Consider the following 24,913-nt stretch of genomic DNA (forward strand, 5'->3'; position numbering starts at 1 on the left):
ACAGTAACCACCCCAGTGTCCATAAACAGAGCTGTGTCAAGACTCTGCTTAAATGAGCGATAACTCACTGCAACACCCCGGAGCTGCGCAAAAATGAAAACGAACACCTATACAGAGTCTTTGGAAACAATGATTATCCTAACAGCTTCATCCACCAATGCCTGGCTAACAAACAACATGAAGAAGACACTGCACACCCCAAACACACTGGAGACCCCACCCTATGTTAGACATACATCAGAACTGACTACAAGACTCCCAAAACCTCTTGGAATAATGATAGCACACAAACCAACAGCCACACTTCGCCAGTTACTCTCAAAGACGAGAGACCCCATACCCACAATGAGAAGGACAAATGTGATATATAAAATACCATGCAGCAACTGCGAGAAACACTACACAGGACAGATGGCCAGGATACATGAACACCAACTTGCAGCAAAACGGCACAACTAACTCTCCCTCGTTTCAATACACTTTAATATAGAAGGACATCAGTTTGACTGGGACAAAGTTACAGTACTAGGACAAGCAAGACAAAGACAAGCATGAGAATTCCTGAAGGCCTGGTTTTCAACCATTGGTGCAATAAACAAACGTGTTGAAATAGACCCCATGTACATACCACTATGGTACAAAACCAGAAACAAGACTGACCACCATGACAGACCGGCCCATACAAAGTCAGAGCAGGACAGAACGACAGTGCTTCAACGGAGGCCACACAGCACTGATGATGTCACCTAGAAGGGAGACAAAATGTTTGCATGAAAACTGGTCAGCTCAGCGAACCAACCAACAACTCAAACCTCAACCCGAACTACAGATCTTCGTTAAAACATTATTCAACCAATGAAAAAGCATTATTGAGTTTGGTAATGGCCTTACAATATTTTAATGTTTATGTTGTAAACAATGCATCAGAGACGACTGTGTATACCGATCACGATGCTTTGACGTTTCTGAAAAGATTTAAGGACAAGAGCACCAGATTATTTCATTGGAATCTTATGTTACAAGCATTTAATTTACAGATTGTACATGTTGTGAGTTGTGAAAATATTATTGCAGATGCTTGATTATGAGTTTAAAAGAAAAATATTTATTTAAGATAGAAACGGTAGTGTTCAATATATAGAATTAATATAAAATATGTAACTCTAGATTAACTAGATATGGATCTCATAATGAAGGAAAGGTTTTAAAAGAAAAAATGAAAAAAAATGAAGCCATCTTTTCATAATGATGGTTCTTTTTCTCTTGAAGGGGGAAGTGTTGCGAAGTTGGGTAGCGTACTTGTTGATTAGAAGGCAGGAGGTTACACAAAAGCATTGTGTAGTCCCTTTAAAAGATAATGTGCTTTTTCTATGCTTGGAGATTTATATAGGATGTCTGTGAGCAACAGCTTGGAAGTTTGAAAGTACACAGAAAGCAAACAAATTGAAACATTTGTATCAAAAAGCCATACAGTTAGCAGACCAAGCTGCAGTTTTTACCAAGGCAATAAGTTTTGAATTTAGACAATCAATTTGAATCTGGCACTTAGATAACAAAAGCCAACTAAATTTAAATCTGATGGTTTTGACAATATAAGATCAATCCTATTGTAAGAAATTGATATGTTATCAAGGATATACAAGAAGAGCACAGTTGGACAAAGACAGGAGAACTAACTGCCATTTGCCAGAGTTAACAGCTTTCCGCTCTCAAGACAGAATTGATGCTTCTCAAGGTCTTTACTGAGTCTTAGAGAAAGCATCATCTAAAGAACAAAGGCACCTATGGCACAACTAGTTAATATTCCTGTCAGAAGGGTCGATGGAGAAGGTGTTCCTGACACCACATTCAACAGAGAAGGCACAGAACATCCTGGAAGACAAGTAACTTAGCTGTAATTTTGAGAGACTAAATTCTATGTTTTTTAAATTTTATATAAGTGGGACTTCTTTATCTCTTTACCTCTTTATTCGAACAGCATACCATTAGAATCCTATTTTATTCGGGAATAGTTAGTAGTTAGATGGGGTTTATTTGGTTTGTTAATAGTTTAGTTAATTTGTTCCCTGTCAGAGTTTGATAAATAAATTGTTAGTTGTTGATTGTAAAGTGAGTGTCAACCTCTGCTTTATAACATGGGTATTGTCGGAGATATAACTAATCAGGCAAGTGGAAGAACGGTCATATCAGCCTTGAGGTGCAAATTCTGTTTCTCTCTCCACAGATGATGCCAGACCTGCTCAGTTCCTGCAGCACTTTCTGTGTTTATTTCAGATTCTTCGCATCTGCAGCATTTTATTTTCATGCCATTCCATACCTGACTTAGGCCTTGTTGATGGTGGACAGGCTTAGAACAGCCAGGAGGGGAGTTACTGACTTCAGAATTCCTCGCCTTTGACCTTCTCTTATAGCCACAGTATTTATGTGGCAATTCCAGCTCTGTTTCTGATCAATGGTCACCCCCAGGATGTTGTTAGTGGGGGACTCAACAATAGCAACACCAGTGAATGTCAAGGAGTGATGGTTGGATTCCTTCTTGTTGGATGTGTTCATTGCCTGAGATTGTATGGTGTAAAAGTTCTCTGCCTTTTATGAGTCCAATCCTGGATGTTGTGTAGGTCTTATTGCTTTTGGACATGCTTCAGCATTTGAGGAATTGTTGGATAGAATTTTAACGTTTGCAGATAACACGCAACTTGGAAGTATGGTGAACAATGAGTAGATAAGATATCAATTTGAAGATCACATAGATTCGCTGGAGGAATGGATCAGGACTGAATCACGATTCGAGACTTCAGAAGGGTATAGGGTAGAAAAGCAAGGACATTCTCATGAACTTTTATAAACCACTGGTTTGTTCTCATCAGGAGTACTATGTCCAAATCTGAGAGCCACTGTTTAGGAAGGCATTGGAGAGCATACAGAAAATATTTATGAGACTTGGTGAAGTGGAGAATGTTTGAGAAGGTTGAGAAGAGATTTGATAGATGTGGTTCATGTGAGCTCTGGACAAAGTAGATAGAGACATATTGTGCCTAATGGTGGAAGGGTCGAGCACCAGAGTGCACTATTTTAAGGTGACTGACAAAAGACCCAGTGGAGAAATGGAGAAATAAACATTTCCACAGCTTGTGAGTGTGATGGAGACAAAGTCAACTGTGGCTTTCAAAAGGCAACGGATAATTATTTGAAGATAAAGGATTTTCAGAGCTACAGGGACAAATGCTTTCATCCTTGTAGACCCTTTGTTCAGGCCAGCAGCTTCTACCTCCAAAGGGTTTGCCAATCATTGAACTACAGAGCTTCCCATTGGCCCTAGCATTACGGGCTTGCCCAATGGCTTTGATTGGACAATAAGAGGGCTCCTTGCCTTTTATTGACTGGATCATTAAAGATTGTAAATAGCTGTCTACTGGCATTTGGAACCCAAAACTCACACCCATTTTTGATTCTCAACACTATTGAAAATCCAATTCCATAAGTCAGTCCAAGTTTTTCAGACAAATATACTAAATTGCATTAATTGCAATAAGGATGTATATAGACATCCCAGTGCAATATAAATTCAATTTTTATCTGTTGCTCCTGTTACAATCCTTACATTGACCAGACATCCACCTTGGGACCATATTTCTGATGAGCAAGGAGCTCTGGAGCAGCATAGGCAGGACTCCCACACTGTGTATTCAACAACTCCTGGCTGTCACTCTTCAAGGTGTTACTCAGTCCAAAATCTACATTGAGAAATAAACAAAACGGGCAATCAATGCAAAACAAGTTAGCTAAGACTTCAATAGGTGCTCAAGTACAGACCTTATTCTTCATTCATTACCTCACGACCATTTTTATCCCCCTTCAATCTTAAACGCTTGAAGTTTTTTGCTGAAGTTCAGTTCTACAGGTGCCAGGCATCTACCAGTGTCAATCATTGCAAGCAATGTGTTCTGCTCTCTAATTTACATTGTACAAGGCCTTAGTTTAGATGGGAAATTGAAAATAGTAAATGAGCAGGAGTATTCTTTTATTTTAGCAACTACAGTACATCCCTGAATAGCACATGAACAGGATTTAGACTTCCATTCATTTGATTAAATGACAAAAGAAACATAAGAAGCAAAGCAGAAGTAGCCCAAAAACTTAGTCTGCCATTCAATAATACCATAACTGATCTATTTATGGAATTCAATTCACTTTCCTGTCTGACTGTCCCCTATAATCTTTAACTCCCTTAGAGATAAAAAAATGTAACTCAGCTTGTATATATTCACAGCCTCCGCTGCTCCCCAGGGGTTGAGAATTCCAAATATTATTGATTCTCTGAGAAAAGAAGGTTCTCTTTCGTGTAATAACTGGGAGACACTTTATTTCTGAACAGTGTCCCAAGTTCTCAATTCCATCATGAGGAGAAATATCTTTCTGAGTATCTATCCTGTCAAGCCCTTTCAGAATCCTCTATATGTTAATAAGAACATTCTCATTTTTATAAACATCAGTGAGTATGATTATTGCCGAACCTGTTCAACCTGTCCTCATTAGGCAGCCCCTTCAACCTGGGAATTAACCTAATGCACCTTCTCTGAATTGCTGCCAGTGCAAGATTAATCCTTGTTAGGGAAGGAAACTAATTCAATACACCATACTACAGGGGTGCTGTCACCAAAATACCACATGCTTTAAGAAACACTTCCCTATTTTTACACTGTATTCACCTTGCAATAAAGGCCAATAAAGTATTATTATAAAGGAATTTTACCCATTATCACCAGCTTTGGAACAAACTTCAATTTGCTGCTGGTAATATAGTACAGAATTTGATCATTGCTAATAAAAGAGAAATGCTGCCAGATCTTTTTAGCATGTTCAGATACTCTACCAAATCGAATACCAAGTTTTAAAGGGAATAACAATTTATATTGCATAAGAAACACGGTATTGACTGGCCCATGAACTCTTACTGGGGATCGGTGAGCTCAGTATTCTGGATAGATGGCTTGCAATACAAAGATTCAATGGATGCAGGAGTTCAACTCCTACACTGACTGAGGAAGGACTTTCCTCGTCTCTCCTTGCAGAGGCATGGTGACCCTTCGATTACACCAACATTAGTTATCTCTAATGACAGAATAGGACTATGGCAACTTCTTACCTTTACTAATCAGGTCAATGCATTGGAGCATGCGCCAGAGAATAATGTCTCCCAATTTTTTGTTTATTTGAAAAAGCACAAATTTCATTTCACTGCAGAGGACCTGATCCCTGCATATGAGAATATGCAGCTTCTAGCAAAGCATAAATGAGCCACATTGCAAACCCAACTAATAATTTCAAATTGTATGTTGGTGTGATTTTTGGGCACGCTTGGGATTGTTCATGAAGTGCTGCCCAATTACATCTATTGTTGGACACAATGTTCTGAGTTTTCCAAGCACAGGTTGATTCCATATAGTTTGTACTCAGCCTGTTGTGAACTAGCAAAGGTTGAATACCTCTCCTGATTATTGTTTCTATTAAACCAACTGGATGTGGTACGCAGTGGGTGGCCGAGATGATAATGCATGTTTTACCACTGCTTAATGCCAGAATTGCTCATAATTGTCTTTGGATTGAATCCTTATTCTAACATATTAATGTGGCTGCAACAACATTATAAAGAGTGAACATGTGATTTCTAACTAGAATCATGGAGCCATTGAATTATACAGCATGGAAACAGACCCTTTGGTCCAACTTGTCCATGAAGGCCAGATAACCGAAATTAATGTAATCCCATTTGCCAGCATTTTGCCCATATCCCTCTAAACCCTTCCTATTCATGTTCTCATCCAGATGCTTTTTAAATATTGTAATTGTACCAGCCTCCACCACTTCCTCTGGCAGTTCATTCTATACACACACCACCCTCTGCATGAAAATATTGTCCCTTAGATCTCTTTGAAATTTTTCCTCTCTCACCTTAAACCTATGCCCTTTAGTTTTGGACTCTGTATCCTGGGAAAAAGACCTTGGCTAGTCACCCTTTCCATGGCCCACATGATTTTATAAACCTCTATTACATCACCCCTTAGCCCCTGACGCTCCAGGGAAAATAGCCTCAGCCTATTCAGCCTCTCTGTTGCAAAATTGGGTAGAGTATTTATGGATTGGGAGGCAGGAAGTTAGAATTTGGTGTTAGTAAAATGTTAAGGGGGAAAGCAGTGCGTGATCCCTTTAAAAGGTGATATGCTTTTTCTATGCTTAGAAATACAAAAAAACACATCTGTGGGCAACAGCTTGTGGGTTTGCAGGTACACAGAGAGCACTCAAATTGAAAAATTTGTATCAAAAGCCATACAGTTAGCAGGACAAGCTGTAGTTTTACCAAGAAAATAAGGTTTTGTATTTAGCAAATCAATTTGAGCCAGGCACTTTGATACCAAAAACCAATTAAATTTAAATCTGACGGTTTTGATAAAATAGGACAAATCCTATTGTAAGAAATATTGATATGGCATCAAGGATATAAAAGAAAGGGCAGCTGGGCAAAGACAGGAGAACTAACTGCCATCTGCTACAGTTATCAGTTCTCAGTTCTCAAGAGAGAATTGCTGGCTCTCACAGTCTTCTCTAAGTGTTAGAGAATGCACCACCTAAATCAAATGCACCAATAGTACAACTGGTCCTGACAGAAGAGTCGGCCTGAGAAGCTGTTCCTGACAGAACATTTGATAGAGAAGGCACAGAGCGTTCCAGCAGACAAGTAATCTGGCTGTAGTTTTGAAAGACTAAATTATTTTTTTGTTTTATATAAGTGGCACTTATATTTATTGGAACAGATTACTTCGAATCTTGTTTTATTTGGGAAAAGTTAGTAGTTAGAAGGGATTTATTCTTTGTTAATAACTTAGTTAATCTGTTCACTGTTAGAGTTTAAAAAAAATTGTAACTTGTTGATTGTAAAGTGTGTGTCAGGGATTTGTTTTATTTAATCACTGGAAGTTACTGAAAGGCAGGTTACACCACTTTTCACACTCCTTTTACAGATTATAGGGTGAGGTGCTCCTTTTTGGGTGTTTGGTTTTAGTTCACAGAGGGGGGGTCAACATCCATTTTATATCACACTCCCTTTAGCTCAAACCCTCCAACCCCGGCACATCCTTGTAAATCTTATCTGCACTCTTTCAAGTTTAACAACGTCTCTCAAGCACACATTTTGTATGATTAGTTTCTAATTATTTCTTTATTTTTATTACACTTACCGACAATTTTGATGTTGTTATTTTCATCAAGGAGGAAGTTTTCGATTTTTAGATCCCTTGAGAAAACAACAGGAAACAATTAATTTAAATGTAAATATTCTACTTGAAATTTATTTCACATTTAAACTGAGTTTGTTTGAACAACTGCCCAATGGTCTTTAGAATTTTTCTCTCCTTATTCCTCTGAGTTACAAATAAGGAGGCCAAACCCCATGAGTTTACAATCCTAGTGTGTCAAGCTATGATCAATTGGAATCTCTTTGTCCTTTTTAGGCTCAGAAAATGATTCACTTTTCCGAATTTTCCTGACAGCTTTCTGAAGCAGTCTGGGTACATCTCAGGCAATGAACCACCCTACTGCTACCGAACCACCCTACCCTTTGTAGAGGAACCAGAAGAGGGCATATCAAAAACTGCTCCTGAAGACACTGCTGTGTAGACACAAATTCAGAAGGAGACAGGACAGGAATATCCAGGTGGAGTAGCAGAACTGAATAACGCTGCATTTGCAGACTGGTGAAGCTCAGGTCTAGCCAGAGGGAAAACCAATTTTTGAAGCCTCATCCCAAGACCATCTTCTTTCTGACAAGTAGCGTTGGCTTATTTATTGATACTTAATCCCAATTTATGATGGATCCACACACAGAAAATTTCTACCACTGACCCTACCATTTACCATATCTGAGATCAGCGTGAATTTTACTTATGGCTGCGAGGAATCTGTGGCACCATACATGTACCGGTGCAGGGGAAGTATCATCAGGTTAGCTACACCAACACTGCCAAGCCTATATGTTTGAACAATTTAGCTCCTAAATCCAATGAATGACCATTTGTAGTTGCCTGGAGAAATTGATAGTGAAATGAATGGCTTGTAGGGTCACTTCAAAATACAACAAGAATAACCTCTGTCATGTGAACTGGAGTCATGTTTAAGAAATATGAGCAGGAGGATTGGGGTGAGAAAGCATCCTCTCTTATCTCAAAGATATTGATGAACTGATTGATTCTTTTTGTAACATTTAACAAATTTCTAAGTCATTTTTTGAGTACTGGTTATAAATTAAGCTACATACTCAACAAATCAATCCTCACAGTCTGCCATGGTGAGCTTTAAACTTCTAAAATTCTGTATTTCTATAAAGCACAATTACAGTCCTTCAATAATGTCGGACGCAAAATAATGTTAAGATAAACTTGAGTATTTAAGTTATGTTAAGTGGTGTGATCATAGGCAAAACAATATGATTCTGCTAATTAAAAAAGAAGAGGTTCCTACTTGATGACATTGTTGGATATTCAAGGCTTTGAGCTGGATGATTATGTGGCTAGAATCACAGAATCTTACAATACAAAAGGAGGCCTGTTCCAGCTCTTTAACAGCTGCAAGGCAGATGTTTCTCAATTCCCTTGATAATAAGTCCATTGCAGATGCTCTGTATGAAAACATTTCTCTTCATTTCCATCCTATAGCCAATCACTTTAAATCCACGGCTTTTGATTACAGACTCAGTTGTTGAAGGAAACATTTTCTCCCTTCTTGTTTGATTTGAATTCTTCATAGTTTTAAATATCTCTATAAGGTGTCCATTAATCTCCTCTTGTCTATGGAGAACAATCCCAGTTTCTTCAATCTCTGCACACAACTGAAATTCTTTATCCATTATATCACACTGGTGAACAACTGTTTCTGAGGCTTTGAAAACCATCCTGAAATGTAGTGCCCAGAATTGTAGACGATATTCCAGCTGACCAGTGGTAGTGTATGTTTATGATTTTCTTGTATATGTATTCAATGTCCTTGTTTACAAAGTAAAGTATCCCGTTGGCTTTCTCAACTGCCTTATCAATTTGTCCCGTCATCTACAAGGATTTGTGCTCATGTATCCCCAAGCTTTTGCATCTCCTCGAAATTGCAGCATTCAGATTCTACAATTTCTAAATTTTGCTCCTCCCAAAGTACATCACTTCACACTCAGCGCATTGATTTACATCTGCCACATATCTGTCCATTTCATCAATCTATCCGTGTCCCCTGAAGTCAGATACTATCCTGGTTATGACTTCTATGTTGCCAGTTTTTGGATCATCCATAAAGTTTGAAATTGAATGCTGTCTTTCCACATTTATGTCATTGTTTGAAGCAATCATTCTCATACTGACAACTGGAGAACTGCCTCCCCCACCCTAAACTTCCTTCTGTAATAAAACTACTTGTTCACCATTCATCTTTGCCTCCCATCTCTTTCAGCCAATTATGTACTCAAGTCTCCACATCCCTTTAATACTATCTGCTTCTGCTTTTTTTCTTTATTCTTTCACAGGACGTGGCCATTGTTGACAAGGCCAGTACTTTTTGCCCATTCCTAATCTCCCTTGAACTGGTTAGGTCCCTCGGTCATTTCAGACAGCAGTTGAGAGTCAGTCCATGACGGTGGGTCTGGAGGCAAGATCATGTAAGGACAGAAAAATTTCTTCCCTAAAGGACATTAGGGAATGAACAAGATGGGATTTTATGATAGTTGACAATGTTTCATGGTCATCATTACTGATATTAATTCCAAATATGTTAATTGAACTAAAATCCACCAGCTACTGAGGTGGGATTTTGAAACCGTGTCCACAGAGCATTAGCCTGAACCTCTGGATGAATTGTCCAGAGACATGATCACCATACTAACTGCCTGCTGCCTGCTTCTCTTTCTGAATGTGTCTGTTATGTGGTACTTGAACAGGTCCTATTCACAAACAATCAGTTTTGACAGTACCTTTGTTGAGTAGATTACCTACAGTCAGCTTGCTGCTCTAGCCTGATTATCTGCAATTGACATTATGTTGTTCAGTTTTGTGAGTCCCAGGATTGAAGCGACATTTGCCAACAGCTGTAAATCTGACTTCCCTGACATCTATTGTGCATATGGAACAAGAAAACATTCATGACTGATTTCCACTATATGATAAATTATGATGATTGATTTAGTCACTGTCCTTTGTGATTGGTCAACATTAGACAAACAGAACCAACTGCCATCTTTCTTTATTGACTTGTTTTAGAACCCGCACTCAATGTCAGCAGACTCTGATCTTCATGATTGATAACAAATAAACTGCCCTCTGCCATTACATCTCAACACAGTGAGTAAAGCTTTACAGTATCAACATTATTCAAACTGCAACACTTATAATCAAGCACATGTTAATATTAATTGGGTAATTATCTATCACCACACTTGTTCCGCTCAGCTTACTGCCAATCACAGACAGTAATAAACACAGCTGTTCAAAGATGTGGAAGGGTGATTTGATTCATAGAATCATACAGTACAGAAGAGGCCCTTTGGCCCATTGAATCTGCACCAATAGAAAATACTCGAAATCTGTACTAGTCCCACTATCCATCACATGGCCCATAGCCTTGAATGTTGTGACATTTCAAGAGCTTATCCAAATACTTTTTAAAATTTATGAAGTTACCAGCTTCGACCATCCTCCCAGGCAGTGCATTCCAGTCCTAGCTGATCTGTTAAAAACCTAAATGTCACTTCCCTTTTCAGTTGAGGAAGTTACCATTGAAATGTAAATATGTTTGATATTAGCAGAATGCATCATGTTATACCAAAAGGTTTGAATTCTCCATGATGCCATGCTCTCATCTGCTCTGTCAGAGATACAACAAATGTTGGTTCATGAGCTGAGGGAGGACATTTGGAAGACATTTACTTGGGTAGAACTTAATTTGGGTTCATTTTTGAACGCATCTTCAGATTGAACAATAATAGGTGGCTTGTACCATAAGGAAAAACAGTTTCAGATATTGATCTTAAAAATCCAAAAAAATGGTTTCGACTACAGAGTGGTGGTATTGGGTGGGGTGAGATGTGATGGGGCATGTGTCAATCAAGGCTCCTGTGGAATGTGGTGTTGGGAAGTACTACTGTTCCTTTTGTATGCAAGCAAATGTTTTACTTTTACTTTTAGTTAGTGGCTTGGAGACCTCTGAAAAATTCTGATAGATTAGGAAGCAAGCTCCTTTAACCAGCATTTGGTCCACCATTAGCATACTTAGGGTCCTAAAGCCTTGATTCCTGACCAACACCTATGTTTATGAACCAGAGACCGTCCCAGTGCTCAATTAAAATGCTTTGCACTCATTTGACACCCTAAAAGTGTGGATAATATAGACTAGCATCCCCCTATTGCCAATAGCATCTTTATTTACTTCGAAGCATTTTGTTTTTCATTGGAGTTGATGTCAATGTTTTCCCTTTATAAGATTGTGTGTAGCTCCTTTTAAAAGGTTTTAAAATACAATGAAAAATAATTTATCTTCATGTGTCAAATGCAGAACAATCAGTAAATACCTCACTTTAGATGAGAAAAGTGCAAAGTTTCATTGCAATATTACAAAATACTGGAAAATTTATAAAATAACTGCTGTGATTCCCCAATGCGTTGTAATTTTGTGAAGATGTAGAGAGCAATTCATGTGACAGATAACTTGTGGAGACCAATGTGCCACCATCAACAATGTGATAATAACTTGATAATCTGTGTTGCTAATGGTGTAGTCCGAGAGACAAGTATTGGTCAGGAAAATTCCCCTAGTTATTCTTCAAAACTGTGCTTGGGATGTTTTAAATCTGCCTTACTTAAAGGCCTCAGAGAGGCCTCAGTTGAAAATCTCATCTGAAGGATACATTTATAAGTTAAATTTGTACTTTAGCCAAAGCATTTTTTCTGTATGTCAAAGGTTTAAAATCAATGTCAATCTGAGTTGTCTGCATTTTATTTTTGTGTTAGCTTTCTGAACCTATCAGCTCCTTTTCTAGTTTGTGCTTTTGTGAAAACTATTTAATTTTAAAAGTTTACACTTTGGATGCACAAAGTGCAGAGACAAATTCTTCCCTTGGTGGAAAAGCACACTATCTAACAGCTGAATTAGCACCACATACATCCATGTGGTGTCTAAATTGAGTATATGTTTCATTCTCACTGTTTACTTGCTTTGCTCAGAAATAAATTCCATTGACAGCTTACTATTGGTGTCCAATATTGATACTTGAGGATTATTTTCTAATTCTCCATTGTTAGCAGCAATCTCTGAAATTCAAAAGGGCCATCTTATAACCATTTAAAATACTCATGCAGAGCAGGACAGAATCAGTAAACAGTTTGGTGTATAAAGTTTGATGTGTTAAGTAGCTCCACAACTGAGACAGGATAGATAACCCTGATAACAGATACATGAGGAGCAGTATCTGACTCTGCCGATGGGCAGGCTATGATTCCAGTTCTACCTGTGTACTATCGTGTGACGATGGAGATGCTCCACTGCTGACAAGATCTGTCTAGTGTATTTTCTCACTTCTCTTTCTTCCAGCTTCTTCTTTTCACAAATTCTATCCATCAGGTCTCCTCCCTGGCATAACTCCATAGCCATGTAGTAGGAGTTCTCTGTCTCCAGGGTTTCAAATAACTGAACAATGTTTGGGTGCTTGATCATTTGGTGGATGCGGGGCTCCCTTTTCATATTCTTCCGCACGTAAGTGTCCTGCTTTGCTTTTTTCTTGTCAATCACTTTGATCGCTACCTGGTAAATAAAGTAAATTAAGTTAATGAACACATATAGATATTGGCCAGCAATGTGATTCCAAGGCTGTCAAACAGATGTCTAAGGGTTCAGTCAGAATGGTGGTGACCTGTGCGTGTTTATTTCTTACCAAATGTCAACCTCCCATCTTGTTGGATCCTGCTTCTCAGTATGTGTCCAGGTACCATGCTAGAGGTATTTTAAAATCCCATTATAATATTTAATTTGGGCTCCATTCTTGTTGTAAGTCCCTATTGTGAAATTGGTTGACCCCGAGCCTTGATTCATCTGGTCATTGCAAATCAGGTCCCCATCCATCAACAAGGGCCCTGTAAGAGCTCTGTATAAAGGACTCATCCCCTTCAAACAGGTCAGTTATTGGTTTGTCCTCTTAGGTTGCTGGGTAACTTCTGTGTCTTCTTTGGGTTTCAATTTCTGCCTTGAATAAATTAATTACGACTTTCAGGAAACCACTTTACTTTGGTGCAAGACATATTATATCTCCTTTGTAAAGTGTTTTATTCTGTCCATATGAAGTCTGGTAGGTCTTTCTTCAGGGCTGAGGATGGAGGAACAGGGAAGAAAGCAAGAGAGAGCGGAAGAAGCTGCAAGTAGAGGAAGGAGGAAAGCACTGTGCAGGAGGCCGAACCATAAAGGCTCTTCAGATAGTAGCTCAGCGATGCCAGGGAAGTGGTCATGGAGCTATGCCCCTTGTTACAGCTCCAGGCGGAGCCCATGGACTGTGCGGCTTATCACTGCCAAGGTCACCTTGGACATTGACTGTTCTACCCCCGGTTCATTCCAGGTTCCAGCAGGTTTCACCAGGGATACATTGCAGTTTATTTGTTATAACGAGGAGATTCTACACAAGGAATGCACATACTTCATATTCCCAATGGATAGAGTGAGACAGGACAAGAAGACAAGAGGCATGGTCTGCAAGTCCCTGCGAGGGCTGACCCCAAGTCACCAGAGTAGCAGCCTACTGGCTTAAACCCGTACCCTCACTCTGAACTTGCATCTATTCCTAGCTTCCCTCTGATCTTCCCTCATATCTTTTTCACCTTGAGATTTCTTTTCTGTTTCCTTGATCCTACTCTCAATAAACTGATGGCCATGCAACTTCCCTCCTGGTCTTTATGGCAACTGATATTTTTAAAAGTTCACTCTCTTAAGACTCAAATACCCTCCATTATCAACATCCTGGAGCTTACTATTGATCAGAAACTGAATTGGACCAGCAAATACTGTGGCAACAAGAAAAGGTGAGAGGCTAGGATCTCAGCTTCTGACTTCTCAAATCCCACCCACCATCCACAGGGCACAAGTCAGGAGTGGAATGAAATACTCCTGACTTGCCTGGATCAGCATAGCTACAATAACATGGAAGAAGCTTGACACTATCCAGGACAAAGCAGCCTGATGATCATTCCCCTTCAACATTCACTCTCTTCGCCTCCAATACAGAGTGGCAGCAGTGTGCACCATCTACAAGATGCACTGATACAACTCATCCTTGCTCCTTCCACAGCATCTCCTAAACCTGCAACTTCTACTACTGAACAATAAGGAAGAATCTGTGTGGAAAAACCACCAGCTGCAAATTTCCCTTTGAGCAACACGCCATCCTGACTTGGAACGATTTTGCTGTTATTTCATGGTCACTGGGTCCAAGTCCTGAAATTTCCCTCCTCATAGCAATGTGGGCACACTTATACCCCACAGGGTGTATAGGTTCAAGAAGACAACTCGCCATCACCCTCTCCACAGCTATTAGGAATGGACAATAAATGTTTGCCTAGCCAGTGATGCACACATACCATGAATGAATAATAAGGAGGACTGTGCTCTAATTCTGACCACTTGAACACTGTAAATTCTAATCTCTCCACTACTGGTGACTGTGTCTTCAGATGCCAAAAGCCAAACATTGAAATTACCTCTCAAAAATTTTCCACTTCATTTCTCTTATCTTCAGATGCTGTCCTTCTGTCTGTCTTCATTAGACCATCGTCAGAAAAAAACCCTTGACCGCACCATCCTTGCAAATTACTATCCCAGCTCTGACCTCAATTTCCTCTCAAAAGTCTTTGAATGCATTGACGCCTTTCGAATCCATGCCTATCTTTCCCAGAACTCCATAGTGTAATTTCTCCACTAAGGTTTTTGCTCCTGACATAAGACCAAAATGTCTCTTTGCAAAGTAGCAAATGACATTCCATGTGACAGTGATGAAGTTAATGTGCTTTGCACATCATTCCCGACCTGTCTGCAGCCTTTAATATGATTGACTGCACCGTCGTCCTCCAACATCTCTGAAACTGCACTCACTTGCCTCCACTCTTATCTATTTAAGAGTAAGCAGAAAATCACCATCAATCACTTATTTTGCCATACCTGCACTGGTAGGGTCCAAGAATTGATTCTGGGCCCTTCCTATTTATTGTTACATTAACTGAAAGGGTAATATTAGTTTTTACATTTACGTTGGCAACACTCATCTCTTGTTCACTACCATTTCCTTCAACTCCTCCCATGGTGTTAAACTATCAGACAGCTTATCTGATATGCATTATTAGATGAGTAGCACTTTCATAAATTTAGGCTCTGGGAAAACCGAAAACTTGCGTTTGGTCCCAGTTCCAAACACCATTTCATTGTTATTGACAGCATTCTTCTCCCGAGGAAATTTCCAAGAGGAAACCTGACTTTTTGCAACTGTGGTGTGATTTTTAATCGTGAGATGAATTTCTAACCAGGTATGGCACTTGTACCACAACTGCCTACTTCCAGCTCCATAACATTGTCTGACTTTGCCCCATTTCACCTCATCTGCTGCTGAAATGCTCATTCCTATTTATTACCTTTATATTTGATGATCATAACAGACTCCTGTTGGACTTCTACATTTGAGCTTCTGTAAAGTTGAAGTCATCCAAAACTCTGTTGCCCATATCATTATTTGCACCAAGTCCTGTTTCCCTATTACCCCTGTGCTCACTGATATCCACTGGCTTTCAGACAAGCAATGCCTTGATTTAAAATTCTCATTCTTTCTTGTTCTTGTTTTCAAATCCTTCCATGGCTTCATCCCTCCCTATTCCTATATTCACCTGCAACTCCACTACTCTCTGACATACTGGACTCTTGAATGTTCCCAACTTTAACAGTTTCGCCTTTAGTGACAATGGCTTTAGCTGTCAAATGCATTAACTACAATTCCCTCCCTAAGCCTTTCCACCTCTCTACCCTTGCCTTTCTCTTTAGGTTGTGTCCTTCTCTGTCCTAAATCTAGTATTGAGATTCTGAATGTACACTATCCATCAGTTTTTAGCAAAGTATGGAGGCCACAGAAAGAATTGATATTTCCAGCGTGCCAGCTTTTCCACTGTAACATCATATAGATAGGCCGCATAAAAATAGTGAGCTACAATTATAAGACAGGGAGGTAAATAATGTATTAATGAGGATTGGTTATTTTGAATAACTAAATTTAATGTCAATATACAATTGTGGAGTTTTAGAAGTTTCCGGATAGATGTATTATTGACGTTACAGATTTTGCTCTGAAAATATTTATTAAGTTTTCATATTTTGAGTGTTCCAAATATGAGTTTTACAAAAATGTGGAATATGATAGTTATATCAAGAGGTTCAGCCTGGAGCAACCATGGAAATATAGCACAATATTAAATAATAACATAATACAGCGGCATAAACAGAAGATCATCAAGCACACCCTATAAGAGTTTTCCTTTGAATCCTATTCCCTGCTCTTTAATATAACATTTTCTTTTAGTTTTTAAAGCAATTATAAATTCTGCTTCCAACTCTTGCAGCATTCAATTATTTTATCACCTCTCTTCATCAAAAAACACACTCAATCTCTCCTAGTGCTTTTGGTGATGCTAAATTTATACTGTCTAGTTCTCCACTCACAGACTAATAATTGGTCTCTCTTTATCTCATGGAACTCTGCACAACAATGAGAAAATGTCACTTTAGTTGTAAAATTGCAAAACCTTGAAGAGCCACCATTAGCAGCATTTACACAAATTTTCTGGCGTTTCTGGGGCTCTTGTACTGACGTTATTGACCTGGGCTTTGCTTTGTTTTAAACTGTTAGTTGTTTGTTTAACACTGTCCTTTGGAACTTTCCCACAGAGTTTGAATTAATAATCCAGACTGTTATTGACGTTACAGAATTCTGAGGGTGTGCTGCATTGTTGGAGGTATCATCCCTTGTATAATACAATGAACCAAAGATGAATTGGTATTACTGAAGCAATGGCACTATGGCATAGAATAGTAAACGACTCATTTGATCAGTATTTCTATATTTTTGCTTATTCAGATTAGACCATAAAACCAAAACATACAGGAAAAGAATTAGACTACTCAATCATTAAGTCTACTCCACCATTCAGTCATGGCTGATATGATTCTCAACCCTATTTTCCTGACTTTTCCCCTTAACCCTTGGTCCGCTTAGCAATTAAGAACCTATCTATTTCTGTCATATACACTCATGACTTGGCCTCCACTGCCCTCTGCATCGAGTTCCACAGATTAACCACCCTCTGGCTGAAGAAATGCCTAAAATCATATCAATATAATATTGTCATTAGACTGCAAAGGTAATTCATTGAGTGACGTGAAGATGTTTTGATACAGCAGTATTCTACTGGCTCTTTTTGAAGACAGGGGTTTTATATGTGCGCTATTAGAAATATCTTTTTCCTGCAATCTTGAATTTGCAAATCGATAATGTCTTGTGTTGTCCACCGGCCATTGCTCATTATCTTCTAACAATATCGAGCCCACTCTATCAGTATTATTATCAAAACTACCTTGCTGTGTTACCTTCTTCTTAGCTTTCAAAAATGTGTTAACAAGTCAGAGATCTACAATATTTTTGAAATTCCTGCTGAGTGTTCACCTCTGCAGCTTGTGATATGTTTTGGCATGTCCTTTTATATATGGTATCTTATCCAGCACCTTCTGAAAATCCAAATATATTTAATGCTTCTCCTTTAACTATCCTGTTTGTTACTTCCACAAAGAATTCTAATAAATTTGGCAGGCATGATTTCCTCTTCATGAAGCCATGCTGACTCTGCTTGATCATATTATGTATTTCTAAATGTGCTGCTCTTACATTCTTTATAGTAGATTCTAACATTTTCCTAATAAACTAAGCGGTTAGAATCTAAGGATTCATGGAAAATTTCTACCAATTCAACCATTATCTCTGTAGCTACTTCCTATAATATTGCAGATATATTCCATCAAGTTCAGGGGACTTGTCAGTCTATTGCCCTATTAGTTTCTCCAGCATTTTTTTTCTCCAGTGATAGTAATTGTATTGAGTTATTCTTCCACGTTTGCTCCTTAAATATTTAGCAATTTTGAGATGCTATTAGTGCCTTCTGCTCTCATGGCTGATGCAAAGTATTCATTCAACTCCCTCTGCCGTTTCCTGGTTCCCCATTATTATTTCTCCAGCCTCATTCTCTAAGGAGTCTACATTCACTTCACCTTCCTGCTCTCTTCTTACATATATTTTTATATGTTTATTGTCTTGGGAAACAGCCCTTTTAAAAAAATCACATGCATATTTTGTCAATTGCAAAGTAGAAGTAAACAATAAAATAGAAGCTGGCTAAACAGAAGAGGAATAAGATGTTTTCTGAAGTGGAGTCAGATTGTAGCCAATGACGATGCTGTGCTAGTAAAAGTAGCAATCCTCTGGGAAATGTGATGAAGATCTAAAAGCAAAGAGTGGACAAGTGGTTAGATAACTTGAGGCCAAGTGCTTGAGGTCCAACAATGAGTATTCGTTCCTCTGAGAAGCAGCACGACAATTTGTATGGGCAGAGTTGGAGAGGCCTAAATGTCAGCAATTAAACAGGAAATATTGATGGGTGGTCAAAGCAGCATCATTGCAAGCATTGGCTCCACCCAGGGCCAAATGATGGTTATCTGAAAGGAAAGACCAGAGACCATGTGAGAAAAAAAAGGCAATGGGAGAGGTACATGTGGTGGGAGGCCAGTTAACCAAGGTTAACGGCAACTGAAGGGTGGGATCACATGGTAAATTGTGGAAAATGGAGTATTTCACTAATCATACAACTTAATTATATATTAACTATTTGCCTATATGCAGCTTGAACAATTTAGAAGCCAAGATTTCATTTCTATTTCTCCAGCAAGTTTTGGTTGCCAAACAACTTCCTGAATCCAGTTTTACAGCTCTGAGAAGAATGGGAAAGCAACCGATTCCCACTTTGAGGCAACTGACAGTTGTAGCCTGGGAGGTATGAAGCAATTATATGTGTGGAAGGAGAGGACTTTGGACGAGCTGGCAGAGGTCCAGAGTATTTTTTACTCTGTGGCTCAAGAGTAAAATTTCAGCTTCCTGAGCTATGAATGAGGAATGGCGAATGGAAAATAATGTGGAATAGCAAGGATACACAGATAGGATAAATGGGAGCTTGTTTGGTTTGGAATATGAATAACAGACTTCATAAAGGGTTAATATTTGGCTCTGATGGGAACAAGATAGATTGCAAGAAGAGATTTCAAAGTGTTGAGCCTGGAAGTGACAACAGTGCAGATGGTAATTTTGGCCAGGGGGAGCAAGATGGTGATGGAAGTGTGTGAATTTGTGTAGTCAGAAGTACTTGGTACTGCATGTGACATGGGGTTTAAAGTTCATCTTGATTCAAAGAGGATGCCAAGGATGTATCTTATGCAAGTGGTTGGAGAAATAAATGCAAATAGGAGATGGATTATTGCTAGTTGTTAAATAGGATCACAGCAGCTACTGAAATAATTTGTCCCACAGAATCTTGCTTAAGTTATGATACAAAGTCGTGAATTCCCAATGAAAAATCTGTCCATTGATGTCAAGTAGGAGATCAGTAGCAGCAATTTAGTAATCCTGGGTTCAAGGTTAGTGGCAGAAAACTAAGAGCCGCTGTAATCTCTGTAAAGATCATTAACGTTCAAAGAAAAATTTAAATACCTAGTTATTTAAGAATCAAGTAAAGCAAGCATCACTATTGAATCAACATTGTTTTAACAAATCAATTGTACTTCACATTGGTAAATACGGTAAAATGCAACTAAAGACATTTTAGACTAACACCCCCAGCACACTATTGTCTTTTCCACTTTGACTCCCCTGCAAAGTCTAAATGTGTTTAACTTTCCATATCTGTCTTATAAGGTCTAGGACACTTCAGCTGAAGCCTGGGAAGGCTGTGGCAAAGTAGTAATTCCCCTGGGCTAATGAGCTCAGTTGGCTGGATGGCTGGTTTCCTCCCCTTGAGTGATGCTAACAGAATGGGTTCAATGCCTGCACTTGCTAAGGTTACCATGAGGGATTCCTTTTCTCAACCTCTCCCCTCACCTGAGGTATGGTCTCCCTCAGGTTAAACTCACCACCAGTCATCTCTCTGTCTTTAACGAGTGAGCAGGACAACGGTGACTTTACCTTTTATTTAACGAAGGGCAACATTTTTAGCAACGGAGCATGTAAATAGTGTTTTATTTTAATCAATATGATATACTGCAAAGTGGAAGGTAAGAAAGCCTAGAATGTGTTTTGTGCATATTCTTCAGTGTGAACTGAGTAGAGCTAGCAACTGCTGCACCTAAATGATGGGTGAGAGGGTCATGCAATATAGATTCTCTTGCTTAAGAAGCAACCGACAAATATAATTACAACATTTAAAAGGCACGTGGATGGGTATGAATAGTAAGGGTTTATAGGGATATGAGCCAAATGCTGGCAAATGGGACCAGGTCAGATTGGGATGTCTGGTCGGCATAGGTGAGTTGGATCGAAGGGTCTGTTTCTGTGCAGCATGACTCTATGACTCTTTAAGACCAGTCATAAGAAAGAACAAAATTGTTCGTCAATGTCTATGGCAGATAGGGGGAGTTGAGAATACAATTAGGACAAGGGATGGTGAAGTGATAGAAGTCATGATTTGCTGTCTTAATGTGGATCTAGGAGAACTCACTCAGAGATAGGATCCAGAAGGATCCAGACCCAAAACGTCAGCTTTCCTGCGCCTCTGATGCTGCCTGGCCTGATGTGTTCCTCCAGCTCTACACCTTGTTATCTTATTATAGGAGAACTCATGCCTTCTAGGTTTATGTGAAGTGGGTCTAACAGACAACCTTTGAGTTTCTTCTACAGACACCATGGTCTTTTTAAATAGCAACCCACTGATCACTGAAGAGACAAAAATGACTGCCTATACTACTTCCAGATGATATTGAGTACAGGACTTCATATATCCTAAAATGGTGTTCTTGTTTTAACACCCAAAAGACAAGTCAAAATGTTAATTTCTATTTTAAAAAAAACATGAGCGGAACTTTCATGAAGCAGCCATCACCATCAAAATGCTGCTGTGGGCCTACTTTTCTGCACCTTGGTGTTGCTGAGCAATACCTGGCTTCTTCAGATCAAACTCTTCCACAAAGAGCTCCACTGTAGGAAAATGGTGAAAATAGTATGGGGAGTGGGGTAGTGAGGAAAGAATGAAAAAATACTTCTTTTTAACCACACTAGCTCCCATTAGATAGGTTTAAATGTCCAGTGTGAAAGTTAATGAATGGGTGAAAAAACGAAGGTTAGTCAATGGGTGAGTTGGGGAATGAATGAATGGCCAGAGCGGTATGGTGGGTGGGTGGCAGAGGTGAATGGACAGGATGCTATGTGGAAAGTGTGAGGTGGGGTCAGGGGATAGTCAGGACTGGTTGGGTGAGGGGGAGAGGGTGTCTAGGGTATCAAACTGATTGTTTTTGGGTAGTTGCATAGTTAGCCAGGAGGTAAATTTATGATTTATCGGTCTAACATTTCCTGGGTAAAAATCCAGGTTAGTATGTCAGATGTTTCGTAAATCTCTGACTCTGACTTGGAGGCCCCTGGGGAACAGGGGAATTGTCCGTCAGAAGTTCAAACTTCCCAGGAAATTCCCACAGAGGTCATTGTGTTGGGACTTCTGTGAGGCCCTCCTGACTGAATCTGAGGGCCATGCCTTTAATTTTCAATGATCTCCAGACATCAGAAGATCTGGATCCTCATGTAGGAAGCCGTTCATGGAGGGGACTACGTGAAGAATCAAACAGGCAAAGCATGGCTTTCACAAACTGAAGCAGCAGTTTAAGAAGGGAAAGCAAACCCGTTGCGAATGGGAATACGGTGTCCATTGTTAAGCAGGAAGGAGGACAAGGGAAACACACAGAACAGTTAAGAACCCGAGCAGGGATCAACCTGATGCATGCATTTTCAGACAGTAACTGGCTCACTGAGGTAGACTGGATTAGAACAGAGACACAAACATTCAGTGTCACAACTGCAGTTGGTTCTGAGCTAATACTTCAGTATAATTGGAAAGAAGAGGCAGAATAACGTGAGAAAAGTAAACGCGTACATGAAGTTGAGTTGAATGGGATTGAGAATAATAAGCATTGATAAACTCCAGCAGTGTGGATCAGCTTCACCTCAGATCTCAAGTATATAACAAAGCACTTTTCATCCGGGCTGGTTCATTTTATTCTCCTATGTTGGATTCGATTTTTTTTTCTTATTTTAACCTGCTTTCTATTTGAGTAATTTTCACTGGGCAATGAATTTAAAAAAAAAATACATCTCGAACACGTACTTTTTCGGGTTGTCATCTACTGACCAGGAGCCAATGTACAGCCCCCGGTTGGTCCTTACCTTTTCCCCTGTTGGAACATGCAGTCCTTCCATCACCTTGGCAAAGGAGCCTTTGTTGATCATTTTACCCACCAGGTAATTCCCGACCCGTTTTATGTGAGAGAAACTTTTCATCAGATCCTGAGGCATGGCCATGAAACACTCCGGCACTTGCGAGTCCTTGCCGGGCTGGGCCGGTTGCCCTTCTTCGGCCCCCTCTGTCACGTTGTGTTCCGGAGCGAGAGCAGGCATCGCTGGGCACGGTACGGGCAAGCTGAGCCGAGAGCCGCTGCTTCCCACCTTCGCTACTTCACTGCAGCTCTCTCTGCTTCGTGACCAGCATCGCCCGCAGACCGAGCTCCGAGCCCATGATCACTCGACTCCTCTCTGACAGATCAGTTAATGATTTACCTCCAGGCATACCGGACCCCTCAAGCACAACGATGGCATAGATAATTAACCACGCTGACATCCTCCCGGCCCATCCACAACGGATATTCAATCCCAGCGTGGAGATCATCCTTGTGACACAGACAGGGATTTGTGTGATTCCAACCGATGATCCACTGTGGAGTGGGGGCAGAAACTGAACCGGCTATTGATTGTAACCATTCGCTTTGAAGTAGCATACTTTAAGAAGCACTAGGTAGAAATACCTGGGAGAGCACACTTTAACAAATATATAGGTATGATTGCAGAAGTATTCATTTCCAAAGATACTCCATTCGCGCCTCCCACATTCGACCATCCTCAGATCTGACGCCATCGTAAAGCCTGATGCTTAACCCGCACCAGATCCCTTCACCCACCACCACTCTGTTGTTCCTGCTGAAGTAACGCCTGAACCTTAGAATTCTCATTCTCGTTTTCCAATGCCTTCATGACCTCCCTCTTCCTGAGCTCTGTTATGTGGCCTGCAGCCCTGCCAGAAATCTGTAAAGGTTTAATAATGGACCAAGGGGCAACCCTGATTTTATTCACCACTGTCATGAATTCCACATATAACACCTTCTCTGGCAATACTCCTTCCAAATTACATATCTCCTCATCTCTTACCGTCAAAGATTGGCTTGCTCCCTTATCTATTAAAATTTTAATTTCTTTACTTACTCCTCCTGATACACATGAGTAAACCTTACCAATACAGGCAAATTCTTTAAAGAGATCTGGTACTCTCTTATTAGCCAACCCCTGACCAGGCTGTACATTCTTTTGCAGCTCTTTAGCTTCCACCGGGATCCTCTTTACCAGTTCAATGATACTGACTTATCCCATTTTTCTATATCCATCTTCCCAGTGCTTTTTAAACCACCAACACTGTGACTTCGCATGGCCTATTTTATTACAGTAAAAACTCCTGAGCTTTTTTACTTCTCTTGCTACCTCATGGGTTTCCTTTTTAAACTGAGGTAAACTATCTTTACTATGTTCAATGAGATCTACTGTTCCTTTACCACCTGAGGATTTCTTTTCCCAATTTCTTTCCCTCACAGATTGAAATTGATGTCAGAAGCCAAACTTTGATTTATGAACTAACTCATAATCATCTGCCATTTCCGCTGCTAAACTTTCTTAACTCTCTGGTCTTCCACATGAGTTCTCATTACTTCCGGAAGTGACTTTTTGAACTCTTCCAAAATAATTGTCTCTCTAAGAGCATCAGATTTCTGATCTATTTTCAATGCCCTTATCCACCTATTAAAATTACTTTGTTTGATCATTTCAAACTCTATGTACGTTTGACCATGTTCCCTCCTTGGTTTCTGATAACATTGTCTGTAGGCTTCTGGCACTAGCTCATATGCACTTAAGATGGCTTTTTTCATCTTCTCATGCTCCACAGATACCTCCTCTGATAGTGATGCAAATATCTCACTAGCTCTACCTGCCAACTTTGTTTGGATCAACAATACCCACATGGTCACCAGCCATTTCATTTGTTTAGCCACTTTCTCAAATGAAAAGAAAAATTCTTCTATGTCCTTCTCATTGAGTTTAGGCAACTTTTGGACATATTTAAACAACTCCCCACCACCCCTTTGGCTACAGTGGGGTTGCTCTTCATCATTGTCCTCATCACTACTCCTACCTTTCACCTCTGCCTCCACCATTTTAAGGCGACTTTCAGTTTTCAGTTGCAACTTTTGAAGTTCAAAAACTCTCTCCCTTTCTTCTCTCTGTTTTTTTCTGCTTTCAATTGTAATTTAAACTGTTTCATTTCCTTTTCATATTCAAGCTGCCTTCATTTGCAAAACAAAAACTAAAAGAACTGCAGATGCTGTAAATCAGAAACAAAAACAGAAGTTGGTGGAAAAGCTCAACAGATCTGGCAGCATCTGTGAAGAGAAATCAGAGTCAATGTTTCGG

The 24,913-nt window shown here is 39.6% G+C and overlaps 1 protein-coding gene across 1 annotated transcript in view; it reads right to left on the bottom strand.

Moving 5' to 3' along the window:
* Positions 1-22,810, bottom strand: part of LOC109934506 (hormonally up-regulated neu tumor-associated kinase) — a 46,319-nt gene extending 23,509 nt beyond the window's left edge. The window contains exons 1-4 of the mRNA XM_020533239.2: positions 22,568-22,810; positions 12,533-12,825; positions 7,236-7,291; positions 3,602-3,734 (exon numbers count right to left, since the gene is read on the bottom strand). Of these exons, the coding sequence (XP_020388828.2) occupies positions 3,602-3,734; positions 7,236-7,291; positions 12,533-12,825; positions 22,568-22,798 (713 nt within the window). The 5' untranslated portion in view covers positions 22,799-22,810. The remainder of the gene's footprint in view (positions 1-3,601; positions 3,735-7,235; positions 7,292-12,532; positions 12,826-22,567) is intronic.
* Between the last annotated feature and the right edge of the window lie 2,103 nt (positions 22,811-24,913).

This window comes from Rhincodon typus, chromosome 5 (genome assembly GCF_021869965.1).
Source record: "Rhincodon typus isolate 14 chromosome 5, sRhiTyp1.1, whole genome shotgun sequence".
NCBI classification, from domain to species: domain Eukaryota; kingdom Metazoa; phylum Chordata; class Chondrichthyes; order Orectolobiformes; family Rhincodontidae; genus Rhincodon; species Rhincodon typus.